At 35.8% G+C, this 15,624-nt stretch overlaps 1 protein-coding gene across 1 annotated transcript in view; it reads left to right on the top strand.

Annotated features, from left to right (window-relative positions):
• Window positions 1-15,624, top strand: part of mop (tyrosine-protein phosphatase non-receptor type protein myopic) — a 100,336-nt gene that overhangs the window by 47,935 nt on the left and 36,777 nt on the right. The window contains exons 7-10 of the mRNA XM_089095376.1: window positions 588-822; window positions 2,717-2,919; window positions 6,795-8,871; window positions 13,274-13,554. Of these exons, the coding sequence (XP_088951502.1) occupies window positions 588-822; window positions 2,717-2,919; window positions 6,795-8,871; window positions 13,274-13,554 (2,796 nt within the window). The remainder of the gene's footprint in view (window positions 1-587; window positions 823-2,716; window positions 2,920-6,794; window positions 8,872-13,273; window positions 13,555-15,624) is intronic.

The following is a 15,624-nucleotide window of genomic DNA, read 5'->3' as shown; positions in this document are numbered from 1 at the left end:
TTATAAAAGCGGTTGCTTCTCTGCTTGAGGTCCATGCAGAAAAGATTTATATATACCAAAGTATAATCATCTACTGAACAAGTACAGTCAAAACTCTCCAAAAGTGTACCTCAGTACCCCGCGTACCTCAGCGCCTCTAGAGGGAAAATGTTGTACTACTTAATCGCTCCGACCCAATAAATCAAATTTAATACAGCTTTTACGGAACAAGTATAATCACCTACGGAACTTGTGATTTAGTCACCAAGTTCGCATAGGTATGAAATCGTCTCCGGATACGCGGACAAAGGGTCATTTTTTTGTGTGGAGAGGATAGGTTTTGTCAGTACTTGTTCAGTATGTGTTTATACTTTGATATATACAGACTTAACGGGATTGGGTGTCTAGTAATAAAAGGTTTTAGGTACCAGCACATCAATAGAAAATAATTCCGGCTAAACAATCTTGTATTTACTTAGTTAGTAACTTTAGTGCGATAAAATCTGTTTGTCGTCCACAAAGTAAAAAATACACGAATATTTCTTGAAATAGTCTCATTTTGTGTCTAGTGATACAAGATCTTTGATTAATTATTTTCATTCTTTCAGTTAGATGAAGAAAAAGAAGCAGCGTATCATAAAGTCATTGGAAAAAGGCCACCGTCAATGGTTTTGGCTGAAATTCGCCATGAAATGGAAAAATATAGAAATGCTCACAAGAAAGCCTCTGTTTCTAATGACTTGCTTCACAAGGCTTCAACTGCTCAATTGGCCAATTTGAAGATATTGAGTCAGTCCCTTGACGAAATTGAAGAGCAACTGCCATCATTAGGTCGCTTGCGCAGTAAGTATATGCTCTAAGCATGAGGCTAGGCTTATGTGCATGATATCCCTGAACGCGTAGTTTTTTTTTTTTTATTTTACAATGTTTCTTTTGCTGTTTTCACAGATATCCCCCTCCATTGGAAAACATTCAATGCACATAATTGATACCTTCGTACAATATTTTCGGGCCTTTTACAGAAAAACAGCCTTCTACTTTTCAGGGTACGTAAAGATGAAACATAAAACTCTATTGAAACCAGGCGAGAAAACTTAGTGATTGCTTTTTATAAAAGAAAGATCATAGTTTTATGGATTGTTAACTAAACTTAGATTATCGCGCATGTTTCTGATCGGCTATTTCACTGTTTCTTTATTGACCAAAATCCATGGTTCACTATAGATTTGCCAATATTGATATTTGACCAATAAAATTCAACAGTCTGATTTTATAAGGGTTTATTTCAAGACTAGGTATACCTGCACAAAGGAGGCAGGGGTCAAACCTTTATCTAACTGTGTAAGATCTTTGTTTTATGAAAGGCGGTATATAGTGGTGGTTGATGTCTTTCAAACAGCCAAAAATAGGCACTAAATAACAATAAGGCAAGAAGGTATGAGATGTCCGTGAGAATCGGTTCTGGAGGTCGTACCTAGTATAAAAATTTTGATATTTAAATGAGGGTTTAAATTGAATTTAATTTAGGGTCTGTTGTGACAAGTTTTATTTTATTCTTTTAAGGAAGGGGAGGTATTAGATTAAAAATGAGTATACTATATCGGCTTTTAACTCCAAGCAGTAATGGATGAAGTTGCCACATTGGGGAGAAAATGAATGTGCAATTTAGCATAAACCACTTATTTTTACTGCCCGCCTGCTGGGAAACTGTAAACCCTAAAATATTCAAAGATCGTTCGCTAAATCGAAGTATCTCATGTAAAATTGTAGTAGATGCTTACTTGCAAAGACAGTCGTCAAACGCTGAACCAACTTCCGTTCCCAAAGATGGGTATAGACTGTAAAGCAAGCGCTGGCATGTTTCCTGAAAGTTTCCTCCCCCCTTTAGTCATGAGACATAACAGGGAATACTTACCAAACTATTTATAAAATTTGTCACATTTTAATGAAAGCTCCTGACTGTAAGTGACGTGTTTAAACTGTTTGCAATACTCACTTGCCTTCATGCATAAAAAAAGCAACGGCGTATACTTGCTCTAATTGTCTGAGACCAACTGACTGATGTATAAGGTCTCTGGGGAAATACGCTCTTCTTTTCTTGTAATAAGTACTTCAGTTATAGGTATTAACATCACATCGTTGTTTTCAGATGAGGGATTGACTCGGTGTTACAGACACTTACCAATTATACAAAGTAAAATTTGCCAGATGTTGGATAAAAGAAAAAACGAAAGTGTCAAATGAACACTCAAAATAAGTGTCAAATTTAGTGTCACATTAAGTGTCAAAGTAAGTATATATATATATATATATATATATATATATATATATATATATATATATATATATATATATATATATATATATATATATATATATATATATATATATATATATATATATATATATATATATATATATATATATATATATATATATATATATATATATATATATATATATATATATATATATATATATATATATATATATATATATATATATATATATATATATATATATTATATATATGTATTTTCAATGCCCATGATTCAAAAGTTGTTTGTATAAAATTTAACGTTTCTAGCTTTGATAATTTAATTTCGTTTAGAAAAACAGATCTATAGGGAGATATAAAAACAGTTTTTCAAAAGCACGTTTGCTTATACTCCCCCCCCCTCCCCTAAATGTTTTATTTGTGTGCACCCATGTCTATAAATTATCTAATTCATTTCAGACACACCCCATGAGATGCATATGATGGAGATGAATCGACTTGTGAAAAAAGTAGAGGAAATGAAACGACAACGGGTTGTATTTGCCCACCAACTAAGAGAAGCTTTACAGGCTGATGACCTTACCAAGAAACTTGCAGCACTGCCACCAGACAGTAATCCCGAAACTTTATTTAAAGAAGAAATTAAGAAGCATGATCAACAGGTACCCAATTTTATAGTCTATACGTGAAAACTCTGCATTTTTATGCAAAAAGACCGTGATCAATTAGATTTTAGGTTAGTTAATAAGGTTCAAAACCTTTATAATTTGAATATATCGCTCTAATATAACGCAGCCGAAAAGTCGCTCTATAGTATGTAGTATGTCTGAGAAGTCACTTTACCCAGAATGAAACTCAATGATATTATTTTCAATTAGAACCTGTGAGCGTTTATGGCCCTTTCGCTTTAAGGTAATGTCACCAATACTTTAAAACAAAGGTCTCTTTTATTAAGGAGTAATTATTCCAAAATATTCTTCGGTATTCTTATTAGAAACGTTATTTTCAAGGAATGAAGTTAGTACAAAAGGGATTGAAAGGAAAAATACTTGCCGTATTCCGATTTGATTTGCATGAAACAGATTGACAAGGTATGAAGCTGGGTAAAACAAGAGATGTTCATCTGTAAAAAGTGGTGCTACACCTACATTAGTTCGAGACGGAATATTTAATAAAACCAGGCTTCAAGGCTCCAAGGTTTTTTTTTTTCTTTTTTTTTTGGTATACCAACTTTCGGAAACCACCCTATTTCTTTGTTTTTGTTGTTCTTGTTCTATTTACCAATTCTTTTCTTTTCACATATTTTGTACGGTGGTATCGCGATAATGCTACTAACACTATTTGGCATGTTCGCCCTAGTCAGCACTGTGTTGAGAGTAATCCGAACTTGTATTTTCTACAATACCTAAATTTATCTACAATACAATACAATAAAGAATTTTTTTGCTAAGTATATACCCGAGTACTTTATATAACGTGCTTATTTACGTAACTTAACATAACCTTGCGTAAATAAATGGCAGAAAAAGGAAAAAGAAAAGGCAGTTTTTCTTGTAGAATCTAAATATTAGTCATGCTGAAATAATTATAGGCAGCGCAATTGCGCTGCCTAAGTAAAGAACGATGTTGGCACAATGTATCGTTTATTTTTTATTTTTCTAGACCAGGGCACTATGTATCGAAGGAGTTGTCGTAGAAACTTCAAAAAGGGCTCATTCGGTTGGAAATTGGAATGGCTAGTGCCCGTTTTAATAGTCCAGAGTGATTGGAAGGCAATTAACCCCCTTGTCACGCCCACCGTTTCCCCAAACACATGCAATCAAAATTTTGAGATTTGCATTTTGTTCAACGAAGTTGAAAGTTTTGGAAATTAGGACTTTAAGGATGATAACCCCCTTAGACCCCTAAAGGTAAGGGTTGTAAGTTATGTCCTGGGGGCATATAAGGTCTTTGTAGAGTGTTGTCGTAGAAACTTCAAAAAAGCTCATTTAATGGGAAATTGAAAGGGCTAGTGCCCTTTTTAATAGTCGAAAGTGATTGGAGAGCAATTAACTACCCTCTGACGCCCACCATTTCCCCAAATACATCCAATCAAAATTTTGAGATAGGTATTTTGTTCTAAGTAGTTGAAAATTCTGGAAATTATGTCTTTGAGGAAGACATACCCCTCAGGGCAAGGGTTGTAAGTTATGCCCTGGGGGCATATAAGGTTTTTATAGAAAGTGTTGTCGTAGAAACTTCCTAAAAGACCTCAGAAGAACAAAAAGAACAGAAATTAATCAAAAAAACTTTTTGCACAAAATGGGTTTATCCAAAAAATTAAAAACCTCCATTAAACCGAAAATGAACAAAAATAGAATCAAATAATCTACCAAGCATACAACTACCACAAATCATTATCAATAAATAAATGAAACCCGAAACAAACAGAAATTAAAATAAGTCAAACTCAAAACGAGCAGAAATTAACCTGAGTAGGGTCCTAAACCCTATGCTTTCTAAAAGCCAGAATATAATTTGTACTTTACTGAAAAAAAAATTCTTTTAAATGTTTTTACTTTTAAAACTTTAAGAAATCAAAAATTAATTAAGATTTTAAGGAATAAATATCAGCATATTTATATTAAACTGAAAATGCACATTTTTTTCAGTAAATTCATTTGATTTTTTCAGTAAAGTACAAATTATATTCTGGCTTTTAAAAAGCATAGGGTTTAGAACCCTACTCAGATTAATTTCCGCTCGTTTTGTGTTTGATTTATTTAAATTTCTGTTTGTTTCGGGTTTCATTTATTTATTGATACTGATTTGTGGTAGTTGTATGCTTGGTAGATTATTTGATTCTATTTTGTTCATTTTTGGTTTAATTGAGTTATTTACTTTTTCTGAAAAATTTATTTTGGGGAAAAAGTTTTTTTGATTAATTTGCAATAAATAGGTATATTACATTATTGCCGTATATGGACGATTCATTATCGAAGGAAACCAAGTCCATTTTCAAAGTATTGGATCACAAAATAGGTGCAATTCGGTGTTTTGAATTGGATTGTTTAATATTTTAAATTGTTTGAATGGGTACCTGAGGTTTCAGCGCTTGCTGAACTACTCTAAAAATGCAAGAAATGTAAACCAAATGCATTTGTCCTGGGCTATTACTTGGAGTTGGGTTGTTTGGTTTGGGTTGTTCAGCTTTAACCACAGGGGATTTATAATTTTCATCGTGAATTTAACGGTGGCAGTTGATCCGCAACTTAGCTGTGGCAGTTTATCCGCAACTTAGCTGTGGCAGTTGAATGAGAATTATGTTAGATAGCATAAATTTTTCAGAAACGGAAAAATGCGTCCCGATTTTGAATTTTTGTTACTAGCCACTTTCCTATGCAAAGAAGATTTTTTTTCTATTTTTTCTTTTTGATTTTTAGGCATACGGTAAAAATTCATATCAAAAGTAGCCACTGTCCTATGCACAAAAGATTTTTTCTTTTCTTTTGTTTTAGGCAAATGGTAAAGATTCATATCAAAAGATTATATTTCCTTCTGTTTTTGCAAGTGATAAAAAGATATACAATTTGCTGTGAAAAACCAAAAGCTTCTCAATATCTTGTCAAAGAAATGAAATATGGGAAAGGGAACTTGATCAATCGATTGATTGTGCTGGGTTTAAAATTAGTTTCCTGACTTTGGGAACCTGTTCATAAAAACTTACTGCTATGGACTTAGTGAACTGTTAAACCGGACCCTTTGTACTGCTTCTGGAACTTACTTAAGAAAAATAAATTAGATCTCCGTAAAGAAAAGATAAGAAGCATAAGATTTTAGTTTTAATTATGGGAGTCCACTTCATTATATAAAATATTAAAGAAAGAATGCTATTTTTTTATCTACTTAAGTGTTTTGACAGGTTTGAGGTCAGTGTTGGCTTTGCTCTAATTAAGTACAAATTCGTATACCAGTGGATTTTCCTGGGTTGTTCCTTTCTGTCAGTCTTGGAGAGGCTCCCCCTGTTTCTCCTAAATGTAAGATAGTCTAGGGTTTAACAATGTAAGTCTAAATGATGAAATGTGATGTATAAAAACTGGTGACTAGAAAAAGAGGTAAAAGTGATAAATGTAAAGAAATTAAAAGAAAATAAACCACAATTTTTTAGTGCTATTTTTAAGTTTTAAAGTTTGGGTGCTAGTTTTAAGTTTTTAAGCTAGTTTTTTGCTATATAAACTGGAATTATTTACTTAGTTTTCTTAAAAAGTAGTGTTACCCCTGGACAATATGCTCTTGGGCAATTTAGTCAAATATACTAATGAAATGGCTTCCCGGAACATGTGTTGGCTTGCCTTTTCTAGGCTTTGTTTGAAAGTAAATTCTCAAAGCCAATTTTTCAGAATGAATTCAGATCATCCAGAGTTTTATTTCGAGACTGTTACGTTTTCTGGTTGTTCTTGCTACACAGAGGTTATGAATTCAGTTTATTCAGGTTTTGCTTGAAATAGGCCTTTTCCTTCATTTGTGTGTGCAAATAAAGTTATTTCTTCTGTTCTAGGTTCAGCTTATTGAGCAAAATCTTTATGCTCAAGAAAACATATTGCAAGCACTAATAGAAACAAATGCAAGATTTGCTGACACACGGAAAGCTATTAATGAGATCCTTGCAGCCAGAGATGACACTATAAAGGCTTTGATTGATGCGTATGATGCGTATGATGATCTTAGGGCAAAAACTGAAAGCGGAGTCGAATTTTATAAGAAACTGGATGAGAATCTAGATAAGCTGCAGAAAAGGCTGGGTAGTGTTTGCTCAGTGCAAGAAGAAGAAAGGGAAGAAACTTTGAAGAAGCGAGAAATTAAGAAACTTTATGGCGAGCCTGATTCTGTGCCTGGAGCAAGACTAAAAGATTACTTATTTGCGAGAACTTCAGCATCTTCTTACCCTGGATTTCGACCATCTCCTCTTGGTGCTGAGAATCCTAGTGTAAAGGGATATCCTCTTGACTCATATCCAAGTAGTTCCTCCAGTGCACCTCTTACTTATGCTTTTGAAAAAGTCAATTTGGGTCAAGAATATCATTCTCCTGCCTATAAAGTTCCGTCGCAAAATCTAATGAACTTGCCCTACCCTCCTGGCTCGCAAATGCCTACGATGGCCCCAGTGTCTGTTGCTACGTTGGATTCAAGAATGAAATACGGTGCTGCGTTTACTCCTCCAACACAAAATCAAGCGATGAAATATGGAGCAGATATGGAACCCGTTAAGTACTCTGCCCCAGCAAGCATCCCATATCAGCCATATCCTTCCACTATGTCACACGCAGCTGTTGGGCCTTTGCCTCATGGAAGCTATTATAATTCCTTGCCAGTTGGTAACTTGAATACAGGCAAGCCAAGTTCTGAGTCCCCTTTATCTTCAGCGTCTTCCGGTCAGCCAGTATATGATAAGTTAGCGGCCCAACAAATAAGTTTTAACCAGCCGTACGAACAACCAAAATCTGCAGTGGGTATTAACCAAGGTGGGTTTCCAGCTAGCCCAGTGGCTAGTTCACATCCACAGGCTTCCACTTTTGTATCTTCTCTAAGCCACACGGGTGTCTCTTTTTCTTCTGTACTTGCACCTTCTATGTATCCAAACAAGGAATATCAGCAGCAATATAATATGAATGGAACTCGTCACATACATCAGGTTACAAGTCCTGGATCAGTTACCGGCTACCCAAGAATGCCCTTGTCTCCTTTGGTCGTGAGCATCCCTAGCTCTACTCCATGTTCAGTTACTTTTGGGCAAAATCAACCCACTACTCCTGTACCAGGGCTGCCTCACAATTCGTCCGCCTCTTTAAATTTATCAACAAATGTAACATTTAGTACGAATTCTGTGAGTAGCTCTCAACCTTCTACTTATCAATACTCGCAAGTGGCAAGTAATTACCCTTATAGTCAGTATTCAACCCCAAGTATGCAAGCGACGCCGCTCGGTTGGCCTGGATCCTCTTCTGGAAAGCAACAATCTACTATTCATTCGTCAGGACCATTGCAGGCTCCTTTGGCCGCCTCAAAATCAAGTGCAGATTCGTCTTACAGTAGCACTGGGGTGAATACCTACCAAGCTTATGGGTACCAGTCATCATACGTCACTGCCAATCATCCCTATAATTCTAATTCAAGTGTGCAAGCAGCTCCAAATTCAACAGGTTTCCCCTCGTCTCAGTTTACTTCAAAAGAACCTGCACCTTCTGCTAATGTTTCCTACCCAACGAGTGGCCATAATTTCCCTCATTACCCACAAGCCCGCGGAGCGTTTCCTTCCCATCCTGAACACTCCATGACTGGTTCAAGCGTGAATCCTTTGCCAGTGATGCAGCCGAATAGCTACTATTCACAGACATCTCCAATTAGACAAGCCTACAGCAGCACCCATATTCAAGTCCGACCTACTTTCAAGAAGCAGGAATTGCTAAATAATGTTCTAGATTCAGTCAATAGCGCGCCGGTTAGTGGTGTAATACTGCAACCAACCCCAGCTGGATCTTCGACATCTAGCCCGGTTCATACGTCGAGAAGCTCGTGTGTGATGTCAAACGTTGACTTGCTTGCAGAACTGGATGCAGCGCTGTCAATGACTCAAGGTAATTGTTAGTTAATGGTAGTGTAGCATCTTATTTTTTCTACTTCTTTATTTATTTTAGCTAATCTTTGTCACTTTTCCGATGACTGAACTTTTACTAAATTTGGTAAAAAGTGTGTATTTTGGCAAAAAAATTAAATAAATAAATAAATAAAAATACACAAACATATAAATAATGCTTCTCGAAATTTAACTAAATGTCTACAATAAGTTCTCTTTGTAAACTGAGAATGAAGGCTTTTACGTTAGTTTAGAGGAAATATATTAGATTACAGAATAAACACAGGCAAGTCGACGTGCCCATTCTAACCTTTGAGTAGGAATAGCATCAATAGGCGTTTGGAAAACTTGGTCGTGTGTTGGAATTGTCGATAAACAATCCTGATAAGCTCTCAAGCGGCTCCTAAACTAGCCACCTTCAATTCAGCAATGTTTACGTGTTAACTTTCAATTATCTTGCGCCATTCAAACAATTCATGCTGTAGTTTAGTGAATGCCAACTGTTGAACTGATATCGGTAATGTAGCTAGTAGGGAATTTATGGCACATTACGTAAATTATTATTAAGTGACGCTCTGGGGGAAGGGAGGGAGTGTGTATTGCTCCTATGGACTGTTTACCTGGGAAATACACCTAAAAAGAAAGGGTTAAATGCTGGATGTCATTTTGCCATACCTTATTTCAATCGAACATGTTTTTCAAGAGTGACACTCGAGGGAAACGAATTTTTAAGTGTATTACTGCTATAAAATCGAGTTCGTCATGAACGAGCTAGAGATTTAGATATGGTAGGTGGGCGAAATCTTGTTAGTGACTTTGACTAAAACCACACTACTTTCTGATCATGAGAAACATCATTCAGATACCTTGACTGTATGCATAAAACCAGGTGTTGTGGTAAGTCTATAAAAGAGCCAATGGAGAAATTAAAAAAAAATTCTCGGTTTTAAAGTCCCAAATTGCGGAGCAAAATGTCATAGATTTTTTTTTATATGTTTGTGCATGAGAGAACGTTCTTCAGGGTTTTTTAGGATGGGAAATCTCCCGATTGGTTCATTCAAAAATGATTTTGTGTTCAAGGACAAAAAAATTATTGTCACTTTAGTGTACTGATGCTTTATATAGAAAATATCATATAGAATGCTCACAGTTTTGAATTTAATAAAGGGCTGTGACACTAAGCCTCACAACATACAAGAAAGTGAATATCATCAGATTAAGTTTTGACTTGTTCTTATAGATAAAAAAAATTTCAAAAAATGGAAATATTCAAGGCTGTACATAACTAAAACAAAATCAAATTTGACAAATTGAATATTCTGGTAAAAAAAAAAAAAAAAAAAAAAAAAAAACCTAGTAGCTTTCCTCAGTAAGATCAGCCTTAATGCTGAACAAATAAAAATTAAATTTTTTAGGTGAAGAGACAATATTTAAATGAAACAGAACTGTGTCAAAGTGTGTATTCAAATTCAAATTCATTTAATTAAAAAACAAGACATAGCTCTCGTGGGCAAAGCCCAAATATGATGTCTCTTAGTCATAATTAACAAAATAAAGTTGTCTAATAAAACTTCGTCAGGATAAATGAACTAGGGGATAAAAACACTTGAGATTGAGAATAAAATTATCTGGTAAAACTTCGTCAGGATAAAAATAAACTAAACAATTAAAACACTAGAGATCATTATAATATTTGACAAAGCTTGGCACAAAGCTTTTACTATAACGCATGGTGTTACGGTGGACTGGGGTTAGTTTTGGGACTTTCTCAGCCACTTCCCTGGGGGGACGAGATCTTATAGGGACAAAAGGTGGGGGAAGGAATGATCGGTAGATGGGATGTTGAAGGAGGGTGGAGCCAAATCTTTGGCATAATTTTCCTCGGCGGGAAGAAAGGGATTCAAGTTTAAATTCCTTGAGGTAAAAGGAGTAAGGTAGAGGGGAACCGCCATAAATGATTTGCAGTGATCTCTTCTGAACTCGTTCTATTTTATCAATTTCATCCTGGGTAAGGGCAAAGTGCCAAACCGGACAAGCATATTCAACTAAGGGGCGGATGAAAGAGTGAAATATTAGTTTCAGCTTGTCCTTAGGAACTCGAAATTTGTTCAGTGTTTTTAGCATTTGGATTGCGCCGTTAGCTTTTTTTACAATTATCTTTGTATTTTCCCGCCATGAGAGATCAGAAGAAATCACCACACCAAGTAAAGTTATCTTATGGCTTATTAGCTCGGAAGCGATAGGAGGTTCGAAAGTCAGTAGAGTATTCTGAAGAAAAGAAAATGTTGTGACCGAGCCTTTGTCCTTATTCACGACCATATTTAGTTCAGCCGCCTCTGAGGTAACTTGGTCAATGATACCAGCAGCATTGCTCTTCGAATCCTTAGATACGATTTCCGTTAAGGACAAGTCGTCAACGTATTTCCATCTGTCCCCCAGCTTAGCAGTAATTTCATTTATCATGAGGAGGAAGCCCAGCGGCCCGATCACAGTTCCTTGTGGAATTCCACAAAAAAAAACTGGCAGAAAAGTGGAAAATTGGTCTTTATACTTCACAGGTTGCTCTCTATTTGTTAAGAAGCTCTTGATGATTTTAATAATAAAGCTGGGTATATTTTTTTTTCAACCATTTTTTCTAAAAGGATTTTGTGATCATCAAGGTCAAATGTTTTTCTAAAATCAATTGCAATTAAATTTATCCATTTTCCACGTTCATCCAGGTGTTTTAAAATAAAATCAATTAAATTAACGAGGTAATGAACTGTCGAACACTTAGGGATGTTACCAAATTGCTTTCGATCAGTTACTTTCAAGAGATATTTTTTCAGCCATGCGGCAACAAAGCTTTCATATATTCTGCTAAAAACTAACTTAACTGTGATCGGCCGGACACCAGAGAAATCATTAGCTGCTCCTTTCTTTGGAATGGGAGTAATAAACCCTTTCTTCCATTTCTTTGGAAAATATCCTGTTTTGTTATATTATTGAAAATTATCTGAAGGGGAAATGATAATTTTTTAGCAAATGCTTAAATGAGAGCAACTAGAATGTCAAAAGGGGCAATGGAAGTTCTTTCTAACGAAGAGAGTTTACGGATTATAATTGCCGAGGACATATCATCAATTAAATTATTATCTGAAGAAGTCGTTAAATGTACTGAAGGATCCTCGGGTGGAAGAGGGGGGTAAGACTGCACAATTAAAGCCAAATGGGCATTTAAATCATTTGCGGTTTTCTCTAGAGGCTCCTCCTTCATGAAGTCAACTGGTTGAGAACTTTTGCCAGTCAGACTTTTTACTTTTACTGAAAAACTGCGACGGTTTGGACTCCAAAAGATGGTCAACTTCATTTTCCTAGTAATTTACTTGTGCCTTTTTGATTTCCTCTTTTATTTGGTTTGCCAACTGTTTTGCTTGGTTCACTTGGCCTTTTCGTAGTAGGTGCAATCTATGTTTTATCAGTTGCTTTATTTTTGAATTTACGTATGGTTTATCACTAGAACAGAATTTAGTCTTACGTTCGGGAAAGCACTCGAGCACTCGAGCACAAGTGTACACAGTTCTATTCTTGAATCAGCTACAAATGGCAGTTTTTTCTCACTAGCCAGTTTTTTTTTAACGCGTTTTTTAATTTTTGGTTACTATGGGCCGTGGTTTGTGCTTTACTGCAACCATGATGATATCCGAAAGTGGACTCAAAATGTACTTGTGTTTTGTCCATTTTTGAAGTTGATTCTGCGTTATTTTTGTCTTGTCTTTAGTAGCACTTAGATGCTGGACAGTCTTCAATCCAGTCTAAAACTCAAAAGTGAACAATCTAGATCTTGGTGTCAAGATGACACCTGATAACTGTCGACCTTATGAAAAAGATCGAGTCGAAAACATTTCTTTGCACGGATCCATAGTTGTCGGATCTTGTCTTGAAATGGTGTTCGATATTTTTGAGCTTTGAGTTTTAGATTGAATCCCAACCTGTGTCGAGCGTCTGAACCCTCTCTTATTTCGAGTCCAGATTTGTGTTACTATGTGCGATGTAACTGTAGGTATAACTATATGTTCTTTGGTAAATACCCTTGGTATTTATGCTACCCTTGGTACTTACACTGATGGTTTTATGCTTCCCTCCATATAAAAATATAAAACAATTATGGTGTCCCCAGTTCTGCAGGACAGGATAGTAGGCTACACCAGTTTTCCGTTAATTTAAAAAAGAAGTAAGTGAAAATTACAGGAAAACCAATGAGATCCCCACCTGCCCCTCAACCGTATCACTAAGTACACCCCTGGTCTTAATATAAATAGCTATGCAAATGATACTAACAAGTTAGAAAATAGTTGCAAAGAAATTAGGTCATCGATCAGTAAGAACAGAGGACAAAAATCTGTTATCTTTTCTCCTTCTAGTTACACCTCAGTCAGAGATAAAACCTTTAAAAGTTCAATCGACTCAGAGTGAGACGAATAAAGTAGCATCTTCAACATCTGCTGATGTTCAAGTTTTAGCTGAAAGGCAGGAAACCCTTCCTATGAACCATAAAGGAGATATATTCAGCGAAACAAGCGTGTTGGACCGATTTGCTTTAGACGTTGACAAGTTCGACAGGTTTGTTGATGGATTAACAAAAAGAAGCATCAATGGACCAACTCCTCTTGAACTCAAATGGAAGGAGCTTCTAGATTCTCAGGTGCATTTAATTTGTTTTTATTTTTAATTTTGAAAACTGGTTACTACAAATGTGCTTGTTATTGATCCTTATGTAGTATACCGAATAAGTATTTGAAGGGGTTAGTGCTATAATAGGTTTATTATAAGCCAAACGAGCCATATAATACAATATTCATTAATAAAGAAGGAAAAAAGATCCTACGAACCCATTGATGACGCATAGGACATCCAATCAGCTTTTCAGTTGCTGGGTCTTTTTTTTACCGGATAGCAAGCATGTTGCTCATTTCATAATACAAATCACAAAATGAATAAACTAAGGGTTAATATTCTCTCCTACCCCCGAAAAAAAAGATTACTCGCCTTTCTTTAAAACTTCAACCTGAACTTTTGTCTTTTTTACTTTCGTCTGGAAGACCCCTGGAAACTCAAGGATATCACCCTTAGAAAAATTACTTCTAAAACGAGAAAGCTGTTGACAATCTACTCAACTTCACAAGAATGTGTGTCAATTACTCAACTCCTAAGTTACATTTGGGACTAGAGCGATCCCTATCCTAAGCTAGGATTTTCTTGCAAAACCCTTTTACTTTTTTAGTATCAGACAATTGGCTTGAATTCAGAACCAAGTCCCTAAAGTCTCAGTCGGTGGATCTTTTAAAATAATAATCTAAATAAAAAAAATCTTTAACTTGGAAATTAAAATTCAATGTTTCAGATCTTCCTGCTACTTCAATCCAAATCGGAAATTCCTCGTCTTTTATTCTACTCATGAATCAGTCATTAAGCTACTGAGCCTTTTCCGCCTGTTCTAGCCTCTCACTCCAAATATATGACAGTCTTACTCTGTCTAATACAGCTTTTATTTGATACAGCCACGATCCTTGGACTTAAATTATGCAAATGAAACAATACCACGATACGGTAGCTTTTTCCTGGAATACATTACTTGAGCTATTTTGCATTAGGAACTATCAATCTTCTGATGACCAGTCGATCGATGTGAACAGGTCAGGGGATTGTTTCTTGGGAAGAAACAGTAAAAGGGGGTATTTAGTGCCAAATCTTGTCGTTTTTTCCATTGTGGCTGCGGGATTTCCCCAGGAGGAGGGTTTATAAAAAGGGCCTTTATCAGATATCTTACGGTACTGTGGGGGTGTCCGGCTGTTCCCCCGGAAATTTCCCATATATGTAAAATTGAGCAGCCAAAGGGAAAGTAAGACAAATAAAAAGAATGAAATAAAGAAGGGATTTTAGAATATTCTACCTTTATTGCAGAATATTGATAGAATATGTTTTGTCGAATATCATATATTATTTATTTCTATATTTTTGATTTCTTTTAATTCTTTTGTTGTGTTTTTTTTTTTTTTTTTTTTTTTTTTTTGTTTTTTGTGTGTTGTGTGGGGGGGGGAGGTGTAAGTTATCATAGCAGGGCAAGATTAAAGTTAACGAAAATAATTTGCTTGTTTTTTTTTTCTTTCAATAAGGAGCTGCGTCCATTTTAAATTTGCTTGGTTCTGACTTGGATTTTTACTCTATGTTATTTAAATGGTACTTAAATAAAAGAAAATAAAAAAAATAAACGCCCCTAAAAGGTACTTTAGAGGGGGAAACCTTCTGATGTACATGGTTGTCCACGGGAAGCAATTATTCGTACTTAGAAGTTTCAGCCTGTATCTCTGTGCACTTCCATCATAAGGAACCCCTTCCACAGTTGCCACCAATTCTATATTTCCAAATTATTTTTGTTTAACTTTTATATTACCATGCTATGATAACTGACCCTCCCCCCCCCCCCCAAAAAAAAACATGAAAAAGGTGGTGTGCGTGTAACTGAATCCCCGTGTAATTGAACCCCAAGCAACTGAACCCCTGTGTAACTGAACCACCATGTAACTGAACCACCGTGGAACTGAGTCCCCGTCTAACCGAACCCCCGTGCAACTGAACCCCCGTATAGCTGAACCCTCGTGCAACTGAGCCCTCGTGCAACTGAACCCCCGTGCAACTGAACCCTCATGCAACTGAAGCCCCTTTAACTGCACCCTCGTGCAACTCAACCCCCATGCAACTCAACCCCATTTAA

This window comes from Artemia sp. Qi Xiang Cuo, chromosome 10 (genome assembly GCF_049724085.1).
Source record: "Artemia sp. Qi Xiang Cuo chromosome 10, ASM4972408v1, whole genome shotgun sequence".
NCBI classification, from domain to species: domain Eukaryota; kingdom Metazoa; phylum Arthropoda; class Branchiopoda; order Anostraca; family Artemiidae; genus Artemia; species Artemia sp. Qi Xiang Cuo.
The sequence above is the reverse complement of the archived record's forward strand: the minus strand, read 5'-3'. Positions and strand labels throughout refer to the sequence as shown.